The 25,216-nt window shown below is 40.9% G+C and overlaps 1 protein-coding gene across 1 annotated transcript in view; it reads left to right on the plus strand.

Annotated features, from left to right (window-relative positions):
• The first annotated feature begins 568 nt into the window (after nucleotides 1-568).
• LOC128831339 (phenolphthiocerol/phthiocerol polyketide synthase subunit C-like) overlaps nucleotides 569-25,216 on the plus strand; it is a 33,662-nt gene continuing 9,014 nt past the window's right edge. The window contains exons 1-3 of the mRNA XM_054017651.1: nucleotides 569-679; nucleotides 13,191-13,269; nucleotides 18,557-18,710. Of these exons, the coding sequence (XP_053873626.1) occupies nucleotides 569-679; nucleotides 13,191-13,269; nucleotides 18,557-18,710 (344 nt within the window). The remainder of the gene's footprint in view (nucleotides 680-13,190; nucleotides 13,270-18,556; nucleotides 18,711-25,216) is intronic.

The raw sequence follows: 25,216 nt of genomic DNA on the forward strand, positions 1-25,216 counted from the left end.
ACGTATCCGGGCAGAGTTCCTCTGGGCGGCATCCACTGGCTCCCTTGACACCTTTGAGGAGCAGTGGGCGCTGTCCGGGGTTCTCTGCTCGGTGTCCCCGTCAGGTTCCCTTCTTTTGACCCTTTGACCGCACTCCTGTCCCTGTTTTTACATTAGTTGTCCCACGTAATTATTTGAGTTTCAGGCCCTGTGGATCCTCCCCTTAGGCTGGGGGGGGACCCTTTAGCAGTGGGCGGGCTTATGCCTGCCCACTTCCTGAAGCCCAATATGTACAGGGGTCTTTCATGCGGGTCCCCACATCTGTACCCTAAAGTTCAGAGTGGGGAGGGAACCCTGACAGGCTGTTTTTCTCCAAATGAGGCTGCTGAATTTTTTATGATGTCTCATTTTTGGGGTGTCTCATTTAAGACACTTTTGGGGCCACATTTCCCCAAAATGCCCAGGGCTGGATTTCCATGTGCTCAGAACTTGTAATCAGGGCCAGTGTGCAGAAAGGAACTGTGTTCACTTGAAATTCTATGAGATGAGATGTTGTGGTAGGATATGGGCTTATGGTACGCCAAGAGGTATGAAGGAGCACACGGTTCAGACAGAGACATCCTTTGTAGGAGGATGTATTAATGGGGATTCTCCGTATCCTAGTAAAGAAGAAAGGATAGAAGTTGATGATAAAGTACAGGTAGGACCTGAAGAGAAATGGTTAAATGAAAAAGAGTCCCATTCAGTTACATCACATCAAGGAAGACAAAAAAAATTGACAGATTTTATAAGTGCTTGTATACAAATGCTAGAAGTCTAAATACTGAGATGGGTGAACATGAGTGCCTGATATTAAATTAGGATCTTGATATAATAAGCTGTCACCGTGCCTTTGTGGGTCACAACTGAGAATACCAAATTCAGAACAAACTGCTGAGAAATAGGGTCGATACACCACAAGACTGTTGGCTAAAGCCCCATGAGATATACCAAGCCAGCAACAAAAGTAAACTTCTGCTTCACCACACTGGCTAATAAGAAGTCAGAACAGCAGTTTCCTCAGCATTTCAGTCCTTGTATCACCACCAAAAACAATGGATTTAAAGATGAGTGGTTCTTTAAAACCAATCTCATTAAATAAAAGTTTTTTTTTTTATCCCAAAGAATCAACCATACACCTAGGTCAACATACAACTTAGATCTTACCCAAAACTCACGCTGTTGCCAATCCTTTAGTATCTAAAGGCTTATTCATAAAAAGAAAGAAAGAAAGGTGAGAGTTAAAATTAGTTAAAGGAATCAAATACATACAATAAATGCAAAGTTCTTGGTCCAGGTTTGTAGCAGTGATGGAATAAATTGCTGGCTTAAGTCAAGTCTCTGGCTGCTTCCAAATCATTGGAAGGTCCTCAGTCCATTGATTAGAATGCTCCCATTAGTATAGTCCAGCGGTTTGGGCAGGAAAGCGGCAAAATGGAGGTATTTCAAGGCCCTTTTATGTCTTCTGCCATGGGGAGGGAATCCCATTGTTCTTACTGTGGAAAATTACAGCAACAAGATGGAGTTTGGAGTCACACGGGCAAGTCACATGCCCATGCATTTCGCATAGTCACAGCAGGAAAATCCATTAGGTGTAGATAGGCATCTCCCATGGTCCATTGTGAGTTAAGCGTCCTTTTGATGGGCCACTCAATTTAAATAGTCCCTCCAAGATGTGCTGGCTAACTACCTTGTGGGTATTACCCCAGGAGCAAACATTTGAAATCCAGGTATAAAGCCAATATTCATAACTTCAAATACAAAAGTGATACAGGCATACAGATAGCGTAATTATATACAGCAAATCATAACCTTTCCATAGACACCTTCCTTGATAACCTTTGTACAAGATTTGTTGAAAATATATAACAGTGGTTGCAACAATGATCTATGTAGTCATATTTTAATCAAATAACGTCACATAAGCATCACAGAAACTTGGAACTATGATAATCTATGGGGCATGGTAATACCCGGGTACAATTATATAGAAATGACAGAGTAGGTTGTGCTGGTACGGAGTAGCACTATATGTGAAAGAAACCATAGTGTCAAATATAGTAAAAATCTTGAATGAATCAAAGTGCACCATAGAAACAATATGGATATAAATTCCAACCTTAAATTATAAGAGTATAGCAGTAGGAATATACTATTGACCAATTGACCAGGATGGTGATGGTGATTGTGAGATGCTCAGGGAGATTAGAGAGGCTATAAAAACAGAAAACTGAATAATTTCAACTATCCCTATATTGACTGGATATATGTCACCTCAGGACAGAATGCAGAGATAAAATTTTGAGACACCATTAATGATGGCTTTTTGGAGCAGCTAGTCCTGGAACCCCCAAGGAGAGAGACAATTCTTGATATAGTTCTAGGTGGCACAAGGATCTGGTTCAAGAGGTGAATATAGCGGAACCACTTGCTATTAGCAACCATAATGGAATTTAAAATAACATCCTTGTGGGGAGGGGAGAATACCAAAGAAGCCCACCACAGTAGCATTTAACTTCAAAAAGGAAACTATACAAAATGAGGAAGCTAAGTAAACAGAAATTAAAATAAACCGTCACAAGAGTGAAATGCCTGCAAATTACCTGGAAACTATGTAACACCATAAACTATGTAAAAACATCATAATAAAGGCTCACACTAAATGTATATCCCAAAGAATATAAAACCAGTAAGAGGTCCAAAAAAAAAAAAAAAAAAAAACAGAGCCACTGTGGCTAAACAACAGAGTAAAAGAGTCAAATACAGTAAAAATGAATTCTTCACTACCATTGCAAGTTAGAGGCAAAGAGGAATCCTTTAAAAATTGGAAGTCAAATCCTGCTGAAATAGAAAGGAGCATAAATTATGGCAAGTATAGTATAAATGTATAATTAGGCAGGCCATAAAAGAATTTGAAGAGCAACTAGCAAAAGACACAAAAACTAACAGCAAATTTTTTTTAAAGCACATTTGAAGCAGGAAGTCTTCCAAACAATCAGTGTGGGGCCTGGACGATTGAGGTGCTAAAGGAGCACTCAAGGAAGAAAAGGCCATTGTGGAGAAGTTAAATGAATTCTTTGCATCAGTCTTCACAACAGAAGATGTGAGAGAGATTCCCACACCTTATCCATTCTTTTTAGGTGACAAATCTGAGGAACTGTCCAAGACTGAGGTGTCAGTAGAAGAGGTGTTGGAACAAACCGATAAATTAAACAGTAAAAACTCATCATCAGGACCATATGATATTCACCCAAGAGTTCTGAACTCAAATATGAAATTTCAGAATAACTAACTGTGGTATGTAACCTACCACTAAATCAGCCTCTGCACCAGATGACTGGAGGATAGAAAATATAACACTGATTTTTTTAAAGGTTTCAGAGGCAATCCTGGCAATTACAGGCCAGTAAACACAACTTCAGTGCCAGGCAAATTGTTTGAAACTATAGTAAAGAACAGAATTATTAGATACATAGATGAACAAAATATGTTGAGGAATAGTCAATATGGCTTTTATAAAGAGAAATCATACCTCTCCTGTCTATTAGAATTTTTTGAGAGGGTCAACAAACATGTGGGCCAGAGTGATCAAGTAGATATAGTGTACTTGGACTTTCAGAAAGCTGGGTCCTGCACCAAAGGCTGTTAAGCAAAGTAAGCAGTCATGGGATAGGAGGATAAGTCCTCTCATGGATTCGTAACTGGCAGGGGTGAAAGTAACTTAAAAGTTTTACCAGTCTGGGGGCCCAGCTCCAGGACCCTGGAAGGGGCGGGGCCTCGGGCAGAAGGAGTGGGGCTGTGGTCAGCCTCCCCCAGCCAGTCTTTCCACACTACCCAGTCCGTGCCACCCGGGGCTCTGGTGGCAATTTAAAGGGCCCAGGACTGCTGCCGCGGTAGCAGTGGTGGTGGCCGGGAGCCCCAGGCCCTTTTAAATCACCGGGCCCTGGGGCAGTTGCCCCTTTTGCCCCTTCCCCAGCAGCTGTGGGGGAGGGGAAGGGATAGTAATGTTAAAGCATTTCCGTGGCAGTGCTTTAACATCAGCTGTGTACAGGCCCGTACCGGTGGCTGCTTCTTAGCGGTACGCTGTACTGGCCCACAACAGCCCACTTTTACCTCTGGTAACTGGTCAAAAGACAGGAAACAAAAAGTAGCAATAAATGGCCAGTTTTCAGAATGGCGAGCGGTAAATAGCGGTATACTGGGACCAATGCTGTTCAACATACTCAGAAATGATCTGGAAAAGTTGTTAAACAGTGCGGTGCCAAGTTTGCAGACGATACAAAATAACTCAAGTATCTTGAGTTCAAAGCAGATGGCAAAGAGTTACAAAGAAATCTGTGATGATCTATAGTATTATATTCACCTCTCTACATACTAACACCATTATTGTTCTAGGGTTAATTAAGAACAAGGATAGCAAGCGCAGGAAACAGACAAGTGGATACAATAACATTAGCATTTCCTTTTGATCTATACTAACAAGTGAATTGGCTTGAATACACTATGATCTTTTAGCATTTCTTTGGTATTCACACATAAGTGAATTGCCGTATTGCTCTAATCTGAGCTGGTCTACCAGCATCAGAGTGATAGTAACCTGTTAGACAGCATCACAGGGGGTTAACAGTGAGGTGGCAAAGTTTGAAAATGATACAAAATTACTCAAAATAGTTGAATCCAAAGTAGACTGTGAAAAGTTACAAAGGGATCTCTGATGGTCTATACCAGGGATTCCCAAACTTGGTTCGCGGCTTGTTCAGGGTAAGCCCCTGGTGGGCCGCGAGACACTTTGTTTACCTGAGCGTCTGCAGGTACGACTGCTCGTAGCTCTCAGTGCCTGCAGTTCATTGTTCCCAGCCAATGGGAGCTACGGGAAACCACTTGCCCGTGCCACTTCCCACATCTCCCATTGGCTGGGAATGGTGAACCGCGGCCACTGGGAGTTGCGAGCGGCTGTACCTGCAGATGCTCAGGTAAACAAACCGTATCACAACCCACCAGGGGTTTACCCTGAACAAGCCACAAACCAAGTTTGAGAACCCCTGGTCTATACTATTATGTTCACCACTTCTACAAAACTATGATAAATTTTGTACAAAAAGTATGCCTTGTGAGGTATCATTCAAAATTTCTTAATCTGCTGAACATTATTGTCCTGGTGAAACACGTGTATCAATACTGTATGTAAAGTTACAAGATTATACTATATAACATTGTTATAACATGCTCCAAGGTTAAGAAAAGCAGGCCCAAACCAGTTTTTCAGAGACAAAGTCACAGGCAACCCAGCCAGGTGTTAAAGAGCTATCACATGCTTAAGCAGCCATTCTCCAACAATGGGAAGGCGTAAACAAGAAATTTACATTTCATCACAGGGACAGTTCAAACCTCAGGTCCACAATGGACTGCATGTCACCATGACTCAGCAATGACGTTTCTAGCACAAGAAATTGAATTATAAAGAGTGGAGGAAAAGACTTGATTTCACTCCTTCTCTCATCTTTGTGTTCATGACATCAAGGAATACCTGAAGGATACTGAACTAAGGGCAAGGGGGTCCCATGTTGAAAGGCGATCCAGCCTTTGAAATTTACTCCAGCACATGGTGAGACAAAAACTTTTGCTTTTAAATTCACTTAGCCTGTTCAATTAGGGATTAGCTTGCGTTTTACTCTTTATTAGTTTCTTTTGTAACCAATCCTGACTTTTATGCATCATCATTTGTAATCACTTAAAATCTATCTTTCTGTAGTTAATAAACATAGCTTATTGTTTTATCTTAACCAGTGTTTTTGGTTAAAGTGTGTGGAAAATTCTATTTGGGATAACAAGTTAGGTGCATTATTTTCATTTGATGAAATGACAGGCTTTCTATGAGCTTGTACAGTTCAGAAGGGTATTGAGTAGTACACAATGCACATTTCTGGGGGACAAGGCTGGGACTAGGAATTTGTGGGTTTCACCCTATATGTGATTCATGAGTGACTGATCAGAGTGCTTATGAATTGAGCTGGGAGTGAATTTGCATGCTGAAGGCTGTGTGAACAGGCCAGGAGTGGATGTTCTGACTGAAAAGCCGTGTAAAAGGCACCTCTGGATAAAGTGCTAATGGGACAGCACTATTCAACAGTCTGGATTGCACCCTGAGTAATGTCACAGGAGCTCACAAAACTGGATATCTGGGCAACAAAATTGCAGCTGAAATTCAATGTTGATAAATGCAAAGTAATGCACATTGGAAAACATCTATCCATACAAAATGATGGGATCTAAATTAGCTGTTACCACTCAAGAAAGAGATTTTGGAGTCATTGTGGATAATTCTCTGTAAACCTCTGCTCAATGTGAAGCAGCAGTCAAAAAAAGCGCACTGAATGTTAAGAACCATTAGGAAAAGGATAGATAATCAGACAGGAAATGCAGTAATGCCACTATATAAATCTAAATGCCACTATGGTATGCTCATACCTTGAATACTGTGTGCAGTTCTGACTGCTCCATCTCAAAAAAGATATATTAGAAATGGAAAAGAATGATTAAACTTATGTAACACCTTCCATATGGGGAGAGATTAAAATGATTGTGACTATTCAGCTTGGAAAAGAAATGACTAAAGCGATGTGTAGAGGTGTGTAAAATCATGAACAGTGTGGAGAAAGTGAATAGGGAAGTGTTATTTACCCCTTCACATAACACAAAATCCAGGGTTGACCCAATGAAATTAATAGGCAGCAGATTTTAAAAAAACAAAAGGAAGTACTTTTTCACACAATGCACAGTCAACCTGTGGAATTCGTTGCCAGGAGATGTTGTGAAGGTGAAACTGGGATAAAAAAATAGAAAAATCCATGGAGGATAAGGTCCATCAATGGCTATTAGCCAAGATGGTCAGGGATGCAGCCTCATGTACTTGGTGACCCTAAGCCTCTGTCTGGCCAGATGCTGGGACTGGATGACAGGGGATATCACTCAATTATCACTCGATAATTGCCCTGTTCCATTAATTTCCTCTGAAGTATCTGACATTGGCCACTATTAGACGACAGGATATTGGGCTAGATGGGCATTTGGTCTGACCTAATATGGCCATTCTTATGTTCTTAAGTGATGTCAAGTAGAATTGTACAATGGGGTATGTTACAAGACGATGACCCAAAGAACACGTGTTGTGGTGCCAAGAGACACAGGGTATGTCTACATGGGGATAAAATCCACATGGCACGGCCGCAGCTGGCCCAGATCAGCTGACTCAGGCTTGTGGTGCTCATGTTCCAGGGCTAAAAACTGCTGTACGGATGTTCAGGCTCAAGTACGAACATCTACCCAGCAATTTTTCAGCCCTCTAGTCTGAGCCCTGCGAGCACAAGTCAGCTGATCTGGGCCTTCCGTGGGCTGTTTATCCCCATGTATACAGACCCACAGAGGCTTCAACTCCTGGATAAAAGCTCTGCCCAGACTGCCTGGAAATAAGGCATACATTTTTAACAGAGAGAGTAATTAACTATTGGAACAACTTACTGAGGGTTATGGTGGATTCTTCAGCACTGAAAACTTCTAAATCAAGATTTGTTGGGTTTTTTTTTCCTGAAAGATAAATTCTAGGCATTATGTTGGGGGAAGTTCTGTGTCTTGTGTTATACAGGAGGTCAGACTAGATGACCACAATGCTTCTCTTCTGGCCTTGGAATCTATGCATCTCTGAAAATCCTACTTAATACTTTGTTTCAAATGCTTTAACTAATTTTCCTTCTTTTTCTGTATTTAATAAAATTTGGAAAAGACGTTTAATATTGTGTTTGCCATGATACTAAGTAGGCTGAGGTCTCTGTACTTGAAACGCTGAACCTTGTTTAATGTTGTACAGTGACCAGGTCATGTTAATACCTTTGAGTTTCTGGGCCCATTTATTCCATTGAAATTAATACAACAGAGGTGCCTGACACACATTTGGAAATTGTCAAAATTCAGTTCAGACATGGACAATATCATTATATGGTAGAGAAGTTAACTACACTGCCTGAAAAATGTTAACTTTTTGCCATTTTGAATTTCCTCTCTAATGTGTCAAAAATGGAATGATTTAGATTAGTTGCAGAAACAAGCTTTTATGTTTCAATCTTGTACCACTGAAGTCAGTGAGAGGATCAGGCCTTTAGCCGTTATCACTGTAGCCCTTATTTGTCTGATTTACATTTCCTAGTTACTGGATTTTCATTAATCACTAAACCATTATAACTTTTAGCATTCTTGTGAACATATGCAGATAGAACCATGATGCAAATTTTGTCAGAACTATGTATGATCAGAGCACACTGATAGATTGTGGACAGATACCACCATCAATTTTTTCCTTGTTAATGTTTCCGTGATGTTCACAGACAGACTGATTCTGTGCCCATTAAAGTCAATGGAAACTTTGATATTGAATGTAGACATGCAGGCCACATGTTCCTTGACCTTAGAAATACTGCTACAGAATTAATTACTTACAAATGGTAATTTGCATGACTGTTTAACAAAATGACCCCAAATTCTGCTCACTTACATGTTATAAATCTGTAATGACTACTCTATTCATTACAGTGAACTTACTCAGATTCACACCAGTGTAACTGATAGCAGAATTTGGTTATAGTTTCATGGGTTTTGAGTGGTAACTTGAATTGTTTTTTCAAATATGTTCAGTATATTCTTTTTTACTATTTTCCCTTTTTGGAAAGAATCCAATTGTAAGATCGGGCCTAAATTAACAACATATACACTCAAAAGTATATATGTGTGTGTATATATATATACACACGAGAACATATTTCCATTTCACATCAAAACAAGGGGGCTAAGATAGGTTTGGGTGGGTGGTGTAAAATCAGATGGGGAAGCGATGAAGAATCATATAGTAGTGAGGAACTGACAATCCATTAATCATTCACGTCTGGACATGACAATATTTGTTGTTATTTTTAAAAGTGCAGAATTTTTAAAAAGAAATTATAGTTGTATATACTCGTTCATTAGCCCATTCGTTTATAAGCCGACCCCCAAGATGGTTGGGTAAAAATAGCAAAAACTGTATGACCCTTTCATAACCCGACCCTATATTTCAGGGGTTGGCAAACTTTGGCTCCTGGCCCGTTAGGGTAAGCTGCTAGCAAGCCTGGATGTTTTGTTTACCTGGAGCATTCACAGGCATGGAGCTCCTCAGTTCCCAGTGTCTGTGGTTTGCCGTTCCCAGCAAACCCCAGTCTGAGGGTCTCCAAGCCTGCAGACGCTCCAGGTAAACAAAATGACAATGTATTAGATATTCAATTCAATGATTCCATAGAGTTTAAAATCATCAAATTTTGGTGTAGACCCATTTATAAGCCGCTCTTTGATGCATCACTTTTTTACCAAAAATATTTGGCTTATGAATGAGTATATACGGTATGTTTTTCAGTGCTAGCCGCATTCTAATAAAACACATTTTCAACTTTTAAAGAAGTCTTGTATTTTCAAATTTGAAAACAACTTAAAAATAGAAGCCTCAAAATGAAACACAAAAAACAATTTCAGTTGATATAGCATTTTTTTTAGGCATCAAAACTGCTGTGTATACAATGTGTCTTTAAATAATATCTGAGATTTATTGAGCTAAAGGGCAGACAGTCTTGATCCATTACTTGGAAGACAGTTGTGCTTAGCTGATTTCTTAAGTTCAGAGCACATTGTGGGTTAGTGTAATGTGAGAATAACATCTCCTGTTTAGGACACTAATTACTGCAAAAGCACCATTTGATAGTACATTGACTTTATTATGTATTTCAGCAATCTGATACTTTAGCCACTGTAAAAAAATTACTCACTCTATATTTACCAGTGTAAGAACATACTGCTTATAGCAAACGGTTTGAACTTCAGTCAAGGTCACTGACTATTCCAGTTATTCATTTGATTTCCTCTTCCTTAAAGCATGTTAACATTTCTTTACCCCATTTTATTGAGGTTAGTTGACTTTGAAACTTCTCAGAAGACTATATAAAGGCTTTCAAGAAAATCAGCATTTAACACCATTCAGGAGAAATGAAACAAGGTAAGAACAACATATCTCATTTAAGAGACAAGAATGCTATATACTTTGAAATATGTTATGTTTAATTGTGACTATTATTTTCCATTGCAATTGTTCATACACTACCTAGGTTCTAGTTTATCAATAACGATCAGTTATAAGTAGCTTTCTGTTAGTGTCTATACTAGACTTTCCAGCTTTAGCTAAAAACGATATAACTTAACCGCATCAAAACATTGAGGCCAGATTTTTATAGAATAATTTATAAACCAAAACCAACAAAATATTTGCCATTTCTGTGATTGTCCGGTCTCTCTCTGCTTCCTGGGAGAACATTTCCAGGCTTCATAAGGGGGCAATTTTTGAAAGAATACAAATAAAAGAATTTTTTAGACACACATAAAAACAGATTTTTTTTTCTGGAGGGCCACATTCTGACCCCCTTCCTCAAGTTTTGTAACACCTTGCACCACAGTATTTGTGAGACTACTCAGCATGAGTGAGCATACCAACTTTAAACATTAGAAAAAAAGAAACATCAGAAACTGTAACTATAAACAACCTACAGGGATCTAAAACATCAGAGTCTGATCTCAGTTACACCAGTGTCAATTTGAAATAATTGCACTGCAGACAGTAAAGTTTCTCTCGATCTACACTAGTGTAACTGAGGACAGAATCTGACTCCCAGAGTTTGAATGTTTTCATTTTTTTTTTACTAGAAATGTAATATTAACAGTTAAAACAAATTTATCTTTCTGGACAGATTTTCAAAAGCTGCTCTCAGCAGCTCCCATTGAAAATCTGGCCAAAAGCACAAAGACTAAAGAGGGTTAGTTTTCTGCAGATTGGACCAAATTCTACAAAACCATCAGAAGTGGATGGAAAGTATTCTTTTCTGCATCAGTCCAATTGATTGCATCCAAGGACAGTCACACCAGCAGAAGGTAGTTAATGCTTCCTCCTCTACTCTCTGGTAGCGCTGCCACTGAACTGGGACAAAGACAACTTTAGTATTTTCCAGGGCATTATGGGGAGTGTACCAGTGGGCACCTCTGAAGGGAAATGTTGAATTCTCACTCTGCTGTTTCCCTCGGCATGCCCCCTTTTAGCCAACATTTCCCAATTTTTTCTGCAGTAGTGGCCCTTTATTGCCTCCAACATGAATGGAGTTACCACCTGTTATGGTGCACACTCACTCCCATAGCACCCCAGCACATCAGGGTGCAATATTGCTGGGGTCTTCATCTCCAGTGCACCCTGTAGACCATCAGTCTCTGTGCACAACTCAGCCGTCCACCTGAGAATTGTGTAGTTCAGATCCCTTTTGGCACAACAAAAACTCAAACTAATAACCAATAAAGCAGCCTTTCCTTTGGGTTCTGTCTTCAATTGCCTATGTCAGCTAGTCTGAAGTTTTCCCCCCAGCTCCAGGATTGAGCACTCACCCCTCAGACTGCCTTCCTCAGGTGTCTGTTTACCTGCAGACTTTGGCTCAGGCCCCTTCACCGAAGTCACTGTGAATCTTTCTTTCAGAAAGAACTGTCTTCCTTTGCGAGGCCCAGGTGTCCATTAAGTTATCACCTGATGCCTCTTCCTGCCCCTCTGTCTGAGGAGCAACTAATTAACATTGACCTCAGGCAAGTTAATGGAGCAAATGATATGGGACTTGATCAATAAAGAATTAATGGAGGGGAGTATAATTAATGGTAGTCAAACTAACTAACAGATCACTGATGCAGAGTATGTGGGTTGCTTGGTAAGCTGGTCATAAGAAACAAATATTAGTTTTAATACAGCTAAATGTGATATATACATCTAGGAACAAAGAATGTAGGCCATAATTACGTGATAGGGGTCTTTATCTTGGGAAGCAGTGAGTCTGAAAAAGATTTGGGTGTAGTGGTGGATAATTATCTGACCATGAACTCTTAGTACTACACTGTGGCCAAAGGGCTTGGTGTGATCCTTGGATGCATAAATAGGAGAATCTTAAGTAAAAGTGGAGAGATTGCTTTTCTGTATTTGGCGCTGGTGTGACTACTAGTGGAATTCTGTGTCCAATTGTGGTGTCCACAATTCAAGAAGGATGCAAATTAATTGGAGAGGATTCAGAGGAGAGCGGTGAGAATGATTAAATGATTAGAAAATATTCCTGATAGTGATAGGCTTAAGGAGCTCAATCTACTGAGGTTAACAAAGAGAAGGTTACTGAATGACATGATCACAGTTTATAAACACCTACGTGGGGAACAAATATTTGGTAATGGGCTTTTCAATCTAGCAAAGAAACACGATCCAGTTGTTGGAAGTTGAAGCTAGACAAATTCCTACCAGAAATAAGACATACATTTTTAACAGTGAGGCTAATTAACCATTGTAACAATTTATTAAGGATCATGGTGGATTCTCCATCACTAGTAATTTTAGGAACAAGATTGGATGTTTTTCTAAAGGATATGCTTTAGGAATTATTTTGGGGAAGTTCTGTGGCCTGTGTTATACAGGAGGTCAAACTAGATGATCACACCTTCTGGTACTGGAATCTCAGAATTAGTTACGGCACAGGTATAATAAATGTAACTAATTGACTATCAACACCTTTCTAGCCTGAAATGGGGTGAAACCCCATCGCATGACCTCTTCATAATTTGTCACAACATGATTGGGTTGCTAATACTTTGGGGGATAGGATTAGAATTCAAAATCACCTTGACAAATTCGAGAATTGGTCTGACATCAACAAGATGAAATTCAATAAAGACAAAAGCACTAGACTTCAAAAGAAGAAAGAAAATGTGAAACTACACAATGGAGAATAATTAGCTGGGCAGTAGTACAGCTGAAAAGGATCTGGGGGCTATAGTGGATCACACATTGAATTTGAGTCAACAGAGTGATGCGGTTGCAAAAAAGTCCACTATCAGAAAGACTGAGGTAGTAGCAGTTTGGTCACCATTTGGGAGTATGAATCTCACAGAGCCCACACAGAATGCTAGATATTAATCAAGCTTTGTCTGGATGTGTGTGATTATGGTAAGTTCAACTTCTGCAAGAATATTTATTTAATGAGAGAAATATACTTTCATTTGAATCATGTGATATCTAAAAGTGTATTTTGCAGTTCAAGAATAGATTTGAAAAAATGACAGCGACTGGAGATGAAATTGCCATAGTGGGGATAGGATGCAATTTTCCTGGAGGTAAGTTTTGAAAAAATACAAATCACAATACTGATAGAGTATCAAAGAGTGCTATCATTCAATCCTCTCTTTGTTTTACTATGTGATAAGATATCTACAGTAAGTTTGTGTTACTGTGCAATAAGTAGTAGTGTCATATGGAAGGGATTGCATCATTAGTAGGTTCAAACTACAAAATGAGGCTCTGGGTTTAGATTAGGAACACTCTCTTATGTTTTAAGTTCAGAGAAGACATTTATAAGTTAATAGTGAAAGTCTCACTACTCCAGGAAGTAGTGTGACTGACTGTGTCACTTCCTGCTTATGACAAATAAAGGACTTGATCGAAAGCCCATTGAAGTTCCCAGAAATTTTCCCATTGACTTTATTGGCTTTGATTAGGCCCAAAGCATTAACCTCTGTGACTACAGTATCTTACTGTATCTACTGTAAGTTTGTGCTGCTGTGCAGTATGTAGTAATATCATATGGAAGGGATTGCTTTATTAGTAGGTTCAAGCTACAAAATGAGGATCTGGGTTTAGATTTGGAACACTTCTTGATGTTTTAAGTTCAGAGAAGACATTTATAAGTGACTACTGTAAGTCTCACTGCTCCAGAAAGTAGTGTAACCTCCTGCTTATGACAAATAAAGGACTTGATCCAAAGCTCATTGACGTTACCAGGAATTCCTCCATTGACTTTATTGGCTTTGATTAGGCCCAAAGCATTAACTTCTGTGACTACAGTTTCTTACTGTATCTATAGTAAGTTTGTGCTACTGTGCAGTATGTAGTAATATCTAGTCCTGGGGGATTCTATGCCACTGCACGCATGCATAATTAATGTGCCGCAAATACCATACTTTTTTTTCCCCACAGAAAGTAACTTTTGCTGGAAAGTTGCTGCAGTTCTGCCTTTTGCCCACCAGGGGCTGCTGTGGCACTAGAACAGAGCAGCTGTTCCCAGGTGGAAGCAGCCCCAGCTGCTGATAGGGAAAGGAAGAGGTTGCCTGACTGGCAGCACCGTGCCTATGGGACCAGTTAGGAGACAGAGGGACAGATAGCATGGGGCTAGGGGGTCACAGACTGGGGTTCATAAGGACTATTGGGGGAGGGCAGACAGGGGCAGGGGCTGAATGGAAGTGGAGGTGCTGGGCCACATGGTGATGGGAGGGAAGGGGTGCAGGGCCACATGGGGGGGCTGAGTGGGGGCACAGAGACACATGGAGATGGGAGAGGGGGTTCAGGGACACATAGGGATGTGGGAAGGGGTCTGGCTGGGGGGGTTCAAGGATACATGGGGGTGGCTGAGTAGGGTGCAGGGACATATGGGGATAGGGGAGTGGGTGACTCAGTGGGGGTGGAGGGACACATGGGGACAGGGGCAGATGTGCCTGACTGAATGGGAGAGCCTAGAGGTCAGCCAGGGTCTGCATGGGAGAGGCTCCCTAACAATCCCTCTCTGCCACCCCCAAAAAACCTGTTACATATTTTTCCCACCCACATCCAACAACCCACCAGGTTCACTCCCAGACTCTGTCCCTCTCTCTCAGCTCCCTCATTACCCTTGACTCCCCCAAGCTTTTGCACTGCTTCTGAGCGGTGTGGGAAATATGGTTTGATATTGTAGTTTGAATGAATTATTCAAAATTCTGTATTTATATGCCTAGTAAGGAATCTATTTGACAAAAAACATTTCCTGAATCTTTTTCAGTGTCCGTATTGTTACAGACATATTTGCTGACAGCTATTTTGAAATAAATTACCGAAATAATTGAAACTGCTGTGATTATATTGTGTTATTTTGCCAAATAAAAAAGGCAGAATTTGCAGAATTTTAAAATATTGTGTGCAGAATTTTTAATTTTTTGGAGCAGAATTCCGCTAGGAGTAAGTATCATATGGAAGGGAATGCATCGTTAGTAGGTTCACACTACAAAATGAGGATCTGGGTTTAGATTTAGAACACTCCCTGATGTTTTAAGTTCAGAGAAGACATTTATAAGTGAATACTGTAAGTCTCACTGCTCCGGGAAGTAGTGTGACTGACTGTGTCACTTCCTGCTTATGACAAATAAAGGACTTGATCCAAAGCCCATTGAAGTTACCAGGAATTCTCCCATTGACTTTATTGGCTTTGATTAGGCTCAAAGCATTAATCTCTGTGACTACACGTTCCTCTCTGTGCTCCTGGCTTCTGCCTCCATAACAACAGGATGGGACCCAATCTCTACTAATTGCTTCTTCACACCGGTAAGCATGAGGCAGTTTTTCATTGCTTTGAGATTTAGAGCAAACCTACCCCAAAATGTTATTTAAGAACAGCTTGTAAAACGCATATGAGTTTTTTAACATGACTGTCAAGAGTTCAGTTCAGAGCTCTGTGTAGCTTTAAAGCTTGTCTCTTTCACCATCAGAAGTTGGTCCAATAAAATATGTTATCTCACCCACCTTATCTCTCGGATATCCTGGGACCAACACAGTTACAACATCACTGCAAACAACTGTTCATATGGAGTAAAAAGTGGGGTCATTCGTAGGCTACAGGCCATATTGAGACCTGTGGTAAGCAGGTTCAACCCCATTAAGATCCATGCTTTGTCCCAAGTCTGCATTTTGCTCTAATCTGTTAATGCTGATGATGGGTTCTGCTTGATAACGATCCAAAGCAGCGCACAGATTCATGTTCATTTTCATCATCTGAGTCAGATGACACCAACACAAGGCTGATTTTATTTTTTGGTGGTTCGGGTTCTATAGTTTCTGCGTTGGAGAGTTGCTCTTTTAAGACTTCTGAAAGCATGTTCCACGCCTCGTCCCTCAGATTTAGGAAGGCACTTCAGATTCTTAAACCTTGGGTCAAGTGATAGAGCTGTCTTTGGTACTTTCTTTGCATTTTGTCAGACTTGCAGTGAAAAAGTTCTTAAATCAAATGACACATTCTGGGTCGTTACCTGAGACTGCTATAACACAAAATATATAATACAGAATGCAGGTAAAGGCACAGAGCAGGAGATATACAATTCTCCCCCAAGAAGTTCAGTCAAAAATTTAATTAACATGTTATTTTTTTAAGGAGTGTTATCAACATAGAAGCATATTCTATTATTGTTTAGCAGTGTGATTAAGACTGCAATTAATTGTGATTAGTTGTTTTAATCGAGTTAATTTGTTTTGAGTTAATCGCTTGAGTTAACTGCGATTAATTGACAGCCCTAGTAAATTCCTAAGTTTAAAAAAAAAACTTATAAAAATGAAAGAAATCCAAATTTCATTGGGTAGAAAGATCCTGACCCTGACATGGATCATCATCAGGGCAGGGATCTTTAGTTCTGCAGCACAGTCCTTCACCCCCACCCTTGCAGCAGGGTGGTGGGGTAGGGGCATCTGCCCGGGGGGGGCCCCTTGGGGCTTTAACCCTGCAGGGCGCCCCTGTCAGGGCTCCGGCTCTTGAACTTCTAAAGATTGTCATATGCGGCTCGGAGGGTCAGTAAGTTTGGCCACCCCTGGCATATGCAGTCTGATCAGCACATGAAGGGGGTGGAACATGCTCAGTGCAGATGGACCCTTCAGAGAATTTAGTTGCCAAATTCTAACAAACTCCTACTGAGCATGTGCAAACTGAGATGTCTCAGAAGCTTATAACTTGGTCAATTTGGGCAGATTTTCACGGAGATGGGAAAAGGCACATACCTGTCTCCAGAGTGACCATGGTGTCTAATTTCAAGTCCTTTATCCAAAGCATTGAGGTTCAAGAGCTTCTCAATGAAATGGTTATAAGATTTTACATGATTGTTCTTTGTATTATTGTAGCACCTAGGAGCCCTAGTCATGGACCAGGATCCCATTGTGCTAGGCACTGTACAAACACAGAATAACAAGGCAGCCCCTGCCCCAAGGAGGCTACAATCTAAGTATAAGACAAGAAACAACAGATGGATACAGACAGACAAGGGAGTAAAAGGAGATAGTGGGACAATATTGATCAGGATGATAGGTTGTGGTCTTAGCACACCAGCAGCCTAAGTAACAAAACAACACAGTCAAAGTTATAAATAACTGACAATAGGGAAGTGTCACTATCTGTGCAGCTTATCATTTTATTAGCCTGCAATAGATGGAAAACACCGTGCAGTAAGAGAAAAGACAACCAAACCCTTTATAGATCATCTGTATGCAACTGCAGCTCTATTGCTGGGAAAATAAAACTTGAACTCTACCCCCAATAAAACACCAAGTACCTATATTTATAGAAACAAACCAGACAGTGTAACCTAGTATATGAACGTGAAACTTACCTTTGAAAACAACAAATACTATACATGTGAGGAACTGTGTGTGGGGGGGGGAATAAGCATGGGGAAATAGTTTTACTTTGTGTAATGGCCCATCCACTCCCAGGCTTTATTCAAGCCTAATTTAATGGCGTCCAATTTGCAAATTAATTAGGCTTGAATAAAGTCTGAGAGTGGATGGGCCATTACACAAAGTAAAACTATTTCCCCATGCTTATTTCCACCCCACTACAGTTCCTCACATCTCCTTGTCAATTGCTGGAAATGGGCCATTTTCATTACCACTACGAACAGTTCTTTTTCTCTCCTGCTGATAATAGCTCACCTTAACTGATCACTTTCCTTATAGTGTGTATGGTAACACCCATTGTTTCATGTTCTCTGTGTATTTATATCTTCCTACTGTATTTTCCACTACATGCATCCGATGAAGTGGGCTGTAGCCCACGAAAGCTTATGCTCAAATAAATTTGTTAGTCTCTAAGGTGCCACAAGTACTCCTGTTCTTTTTGCGGATACAGACTAACATGGCTGCGACTCTGAAACCTATTAACACAACAGTGGACAGGATTACACATACTATGATGCAGGAAAGCAGGCAGTTCGTTCATACTGAACTATTGAATTGTGATCAGTATATGCTTCATAGCAGACGTGAATGTCTCCGATGCCGTTAATAGCTAGGAAAATAGCTAGGTCATTAAGAGCTATGAAATATATCCCAATGCTTCTCAAAATGAAGACAACAGGATTTTGTGGGGTTTGCTTTTTTGTTTTGTTATTTTGTAAATACTCAGAGTGCAAGAAGTAAAGAAACACCGTTCGTTTGCAGAACTTTAAATTCCTTGTCACTGGGGAATTTACATTTCCTTATCTCCAGTCATTTAAAAAAAAAAAAAGACAATATAAAATTTTTCTTTTACAAGGTAGATCTAGGAGGGTTTCTATGTCGGTATGTGCTGTTGAGGGGGGAAAACATTTAATCCTGTTTTAAAAACTATTGATGCAACAGGTGAAGGAATCGACAATTTCTGGCAAGTACTAGTGGAGGGCAGAAACTGTACCGTAGAAATAACCCCAGAAAGATTCAATACCAGAGAATGGTATGATCCAGATGATAACAAACCAGGAAAAATATGCACGACGCGAGCTGCACTTATTGATGGGTAAGCCTGTTTCTATGCTCCTAAACTATTAGTCAAATTTCTTACATTAGATGTTAAAGTGTAATCCTGTTCTCAGTGAAGTGATTAGCACTGGCTTGAGAAGAGCTACCAAAATTTACACCATCTGAGAATCTGGCCCCTTGTTCATAAGATGAGCTGGTTGAAACTCAGAAGTTCCGTTCCACAGGAAATTTTGATATTTCAAAATATCTGAAATTTTCAGTTTTGGAAAAATCAAACTGTTTCCATTCATGTTTTTTCTAAAACAAAAACAGGGCAGTGGAGCCTGACTCTATGGGACACCCTAGGAATCCTCTGCCTGGGTTCTATTGGAACTTCATTGATACCAAACTGTCTCTGCAGATCATTTTGATTTTCACAAATCAGCAAATTCTGACTAAAAAAGGTTTCACTGGAATTTTTCTAACCACTTTTATTGTGAAACCTGACAGTGCTATATCGATATCTAATGTATATCTATAGTTATATAGATATTATTATTATTATTTATAAATGTGAATAATAATCTTATTTCTCTAGGTTAGTGGTATAACATTTTTAAAAATATTTTTCTCTTAATATTTGTTTCCTTCAATGTTTATTTCGGTTCTTTATATATGTAAGCGGGGGAATGGTCCCGCTATTGGGGGAAAGTGGGGAACTTTCCTGGTTTCTGCACTACCCCGGTGAAGTGGGCTAGTGAAAGGATCTGAGTCCTCACTCCCACTTCCTTTACCCAGAGGCCTCCCTGCCCTTGAGGACTCCCCTTCCACTCTCCTGTCTGGCAGAGTCCTCGTAACCCCGACAAGGCTGGGCCAAGGACTCCTGGGGAGCTCGACCCCCAACCCTGCTGTGGTCACCCAGGACAGGGGCTAGGGTGTCCCCACTCCGGGGTACTCTCTCTGCACTGGGCACCTCCTTGACCCACTGATCATTTCATACAATTTAAAGCAAACACAAGTTGTTTAATTAACAATTAATTTTAAAAAAGAATAAGGAAAAATGGGAAAGGTTAAAGGAAAACACATCACCCCGCTCTGTGGCAGGGAACATTACAAACAGTGTCTCTGGAACGTCAGGGCAGTTCACAGCCTGTTCCTTGTAGGTCCCAGGCTCCTTCTCAGGCCCTGGCTGTGCTGCAGAGACGCTGCGGGTCAGACACTTGCTCTGGCGGTGGCCACACGCTCTCAGGCTCTAGGTGGCAGGACCCTTTTTCCCAGCATCGCCCCTGCCCGGCCGGGGTTATGATCCCCCTGCAAGTCTGGCCTGCAAGGCCTCTTGGCTGAGGCGTCTCCCTGCGCTGGGCCCTCTGCCCAGGGTCCCCCTCACTCTCCCCAGCTGCTCACCGCACCCGGCTCCGGACTGCTCCAGCCCCAGCTCCAGCCCCGGCTCCAGCTCCACTCGGCCTCAGCCCGGCTGCTGCTGCTGCTCTGCCTTCAGCTCCCTGGGCTGCTTCTCTGGCCTCTCTGGCTCTGGTTACTACAGCTCTGCCCCTAGGACAGGTCTGCTCTGCAGGCTGCTTCTGTGACTCTGCTCCCAGCTCTGACCTGCTTCCTGGCTGCTTGTCTAGCCCCTCTGGCTCTGGTTGCTACAGCTCTGCTCCCATTACAGCTCTGCTCTCTCTGGGCTGTGCTCTGGCTTTGGGGCTGCAGCTCTGCTTCCAGCAGCTTAGCTCGGGCCCCTGCTCTCTCCTTAGCTCGGCCCCACTCTGTCTGACTCAGGCCATTCCAGTTCACACGGAGGACGGGACCCCCCTGGCCTCCTGACTCTCTGATTAGCCTGCCCGCCCTGTCAATCAGGCTGATCTGGAGCATTGGCCTCTCCCCATTCTTCCTGGGGACTGTCAGTCTCAGGCTCCTGATTTGCCATTGACCCTCCTCCTTTCAGTGCTGGGAGCTAGCCAACCAAAACACCCCCACTGAATGTTAGTAAGGGGGCAACAGTCCCCTTACATATAGTTATTTTTTTAGTGAATCCCTCTGGCTATTTGCTAAATATACTGTTGTAAAGATAAATATTTTTGGAGGGAGTGCTTAACATAGATAGAAGAACAACATAAGAACAGCCATGCTGGGGCAGACCAAGGATTCAGCTAGCCCAGTATCCTGTCTTCTGACAGTGTCTGGTGCCAGATGCTCCAGAGGCACTAAACAGAACAGGGCAAATTTGAGTGACCCATCCCCTGTCATCCAGTCCCAGCTTCTGGCAGTCACAAGACTAAGAACACCGAGGCAATCTTCACTAATAGCCTTTGATGGACCATGAACTTATTTAATTCTTTTTTCAACCCAGTTATAATCTTCACTTTCAACAATGAGTTCCACAAGTTAACTGTGCATTGTGTGAAGAAGTACTTCCTTATGTTTCTTTTAAACCTTCTGCCTATTCATTTCATTGGGTTATCCCTGGTTCTTGTGTTATGCAAATGGGTAAACAACACTTCCTTATTCACTTTCTCCACACAATTCAAGATTTTATAGATCTTTATCATATTCATAGATTCATAGATTCTAGGACTGGAAGGGACCTCGAGAGGTCATCGAGTCCAGTCCCCTGCCCGCATGGCAGGACCAAATACTGTCTAGACCATCCCTGATAGACATTTATCTAACCTACTCTTAAATATCTCCAGAGATGGAGATTCCACAACCTCCCTAGGCAATTTATTCCAGTGTTTAACCACCCTGACAGTTAGGAACTTTTTCCTAATGTCCAACCTAGACCTCCCTTGCTGCAGTTTAAACCCATTGCTTCTGGTTCTATCCTTAGAGGCTAAGGTGAACAAGTTTTCTCCCTCCTCCTTATGACACCCTTTTAAATACCTGAAAACTGCTATCATGTCCCCTCTCAGTCTTCTCTTTTCCAAACTAAACAAACCCAATTCTTTCAGCCTTCCTTCATAGGTCATGTTCTCAAGACCTTTAATCATTCTTGTTGCTCTTCTCTGGACCCTTTCCAATTTCTCCACATCTTTTTTAAAATGCGGTGCCCAGAACTGGACACAATACTCCAGCTGAGGCCTAACCAGAGCAGAGTAGAGCGGAAGAATGACTTCTCGTGTCTTGCTCACAACACACCTGTTAATACATCCCAGAATCATGTTTGCTTTTTTTGCAACAGCATCACACTGTTGACTCATATTTAGCTTGTGGTCCACTATAACCCCTAGATCCCTTTCTGCCGTACTCCTTCCTAGACAGTCTCTTCCCATTCTGTATGTGTGAAACTGATTTTTCCTTCCTAAGTGGAGCACTTTGCATTTGTCTTTGTTAAACTTCATCCTGTTTACCTCAGCCCATTTCTCCAATTTGTCCAGATCATTTTGAATTATGACCCTGTCCTCCAAAGCAGTTGCAATCCCTCCCAGTTTGGTATCATCCGCAAACTTAATAAGCGTACTTTCTATGCCAATATCTAAGTCGTTGATGAAGATATTGAACAGCGCCGGTCCCAAAACAGACCCCTGCGGTACCCCACTCGTTATGCCTTTCCAGCAGGATTGGGAACCATTAAGAACAACTCTCTGAGTACGGTTATCCAGCCAGTTATGCACCCACCTTATAGTAGCCCCATCTAAATTGTATTTGCCTAGTTTATCGATAAGAATATCATGCGAGACCGTATCAAATGCCTTACTAAAGTCTAGGTATACTACATCCACAGCTTCACCCTTATCCACAAGGCTCGTTATCCTATCAAAGAAAGCTATCAGATTGGTTTGACATGATTTGTTCTTCACAAATCCATGCTGGCTGTTCCCTATCACCTTACCACCTTCCAAGTGTTTGCAGATGATTTCCTTAATTACTTGCTCCATTATCTTCCCTGGCACAGAAGTTAAACTAACTGGTCTGTAGTTTCCTGGGTTGTTTTTATTTCCCTTTTTATAGATGGGCACTATATTTGCCCTTTTCCAGTCTTCTGGAATCTCTCCCGTCTCCCATGATTTTCCAAAGATAATAGCTAGAGGCTCAGATACCTCCTCTATTAGCTCCTTGAGTATTCTAGGATGCATTTCATCAGGCCCTGGTGACTTGCAGGCATCTAACTTTTCGAAGTGATTTTTAACTTGTTCTTTTTTTATTTTATCTGCTAAACCTACCCCCTTCCCATTAGCATTCACTATGTTAGGCATTCCTTCAGACTTCTCGGTGAAGACCGAAACAAAGAAGTCATTAAGCATCTCCGCCATTTCCAAGTTTCCTGTTACTGTTTCTCCCTCTTCACTAAGCAGTGGGCCTACCCTGTCTTTGGTCTTCCTCTTGCTTCTAATGAATTGATAAAAAGTCTTCTTGTTTCCCTTTATTCCTGTAGCTAGTTTGAGCTCATTTTGTGCCTTTGCCTTTCTAATCTTGCCCCTGCATTCCTGTGTTGTTTGCCTATATTCATCCTTTGTAATCTGTCCTAGTTTCCATTTTTTATATGACTCCTTTTTATTTTTTAGCTCATGCAAGATCTCATGGTTAAGCCAAGGTGGTCTTTTGCCACATTTTCTATCTTTCCTAACCAGCGGAATAGCTTGCTTTTGGGCTCTTAATAGTGTCCCTTTGAAAAACTGCCAACTCTCCTCAGTTGTTTTTCCCCTCAGTCTTGATTTCCATGGGACCTTACCTATCAGCTCTCTGAGCTTACCAAAATATTCCTCCTTAGTCATCTCTTTTCTAAAATGAGCAGTCCCAGTCTTTTTAATCTCTCCTCATATGGAAGCTGGTCATACCCCTAATAATTTTTGTTGCCCCTCTATACTTTTTCCAGTTCTAATATATCTTTTTTTGAGATGTGTCGACCAGAATACTACACAGTATTCAAGGTGTGGGCATACCATGGATTTATATAGTGGCATTATGATATTTCTTGTCAATATTTTTCCCTTTCCTAATGGATCCTAACTTTCTGTTAGTTTTTTTTATTGCTGCTGCACATTGAGCGGATGTTTTCAGAGAACTATTCATGATAACGCCGAGATCTCTTTCTTGAGTGGTAACAGATACTTTAGATCCCATCATTTTGTATGTATAGTTGAGATTATGTTTTCTAATGTGCACTAATCAACATTGCACTAATCAACATTGAATTTCACCTGCCATTTTGTTGCCCAGTTTTGTGAGACCCCTTTGTAATTCTTCAGACAGCTTTGTACTCAAGTATCTTGAGTAATTTTGTATTGTCTGCAAACTTTGCCACCTCACTATTTATCCCCTTTTACAGCTCATTTATGTATATATTCAGCAGCACAGGTCTCAGTACATATCCTTGGGGACCCTGATATTTACCTCTTTCCACTGTGAAAACTGACCCTTTAGTCTTACCCTTTGTTTCCTAGCTTTTAACAAATTACTGATACTTATCCTATGACTGCTTACTTTGCTTAAGAGCCTTTGGTGTGAGATCTTGTCAAGGGGTTTCTGAAAGTCCAAGTACATTATATCCACTGTCTTATCCTTGTCCACTTCCTAGTAAACTCCCTCAAAGAATTATAATAAATTGATGAGGCATGATTTCCCTTTACAAAAACCATGCTCAATCTTTCCCAACATACCGTGTTCATCTATGTGTCTGATAATTTTGCCCTCTTCTATAGTTTCAACCCATTTGCCTGATACTGAAGTTAAGCTTACTAGGCTTTAATTTCCAGGATCACCTCTAGAGCCTTTAAAAAAAAAATCAATCCGCATTCTGTTTCCTGTCCTCCAGTCATCTGGTACGGAAGCTCATTTAAGCGATAGGTTATGTACCATAGTTAGTAGTTCTGCAATTTCATATTTGGGTTCTTTCAGAACTCCTGGGTGAATACCATCTGGTCCTGGTGACTTATTACTTTCTAATTTATCAGTTTGTTCCAAACCCTCCTCTTCTGACACCTCATTCTGGTACAATTCCTCAGATTTGTCACTTAAAAAGAATGGCTCAAGTGTGGGAATCTCCCTCACATCCTCTGCCATGAAGACCAATGCAAAGAATTCATTTAACTTCTCCACAATGGTCTTGTCTTACTTTAATGCTCCTTTAGCACCTCAGTCATCCAGTGGCCCCACTGATTGTTTTGCAGGCTTCCTGCTTCTGATGTACTTTAAAAATTTTGCTGTCAGTTTTTGTGTCTTTTGCTAGTTGCTCTTCAAATTCTTTTTTGGCCTGCGTCATTAAACTTTTACTTGACTTGCCAGCGTTTATGCTCCTTTCTGTTTTCCTCAGTAAGATTTGCCTTCCAAGTTTTAAAAGATATCATTTTTCTTCTAACCACCTCTTTTTGTCATGGTGGCATTTTTTGGTCCTCTTACTTTTTTAAAATTTTGGATATACATTTAGTGTGAACCTTTATTATCATGTTTGCAGGCATTTCATTCTTATGACAGTTTCTTTTCATTTCTCTTTAACTAGCTTCCTTTGTCATTTTCCCCCACTACAAGGATATTAAATTTAATTACATTATGGTCACATTTGTACTTGCTACATTTGTAGCTTAACTGGCATGCTACTTTCTGATGTGAAATTTTCCTGGAGGGATA

The sequence above is a fragment of the Malaclemys terrapin genome, chromosome 2 (genome assembly GCF_027887155.1).
Source record: "Malaclemys terrapin pileata isolate rMalTer1 chromosome 2, rMalTer1.hap1, whole genome shotgun sequence".
Taxonomy (NCBI): Eukaryota; Metazoa; Chordata; order Testudines; family Emydidae; genus Malaclemys; species Malaclemys terrapin.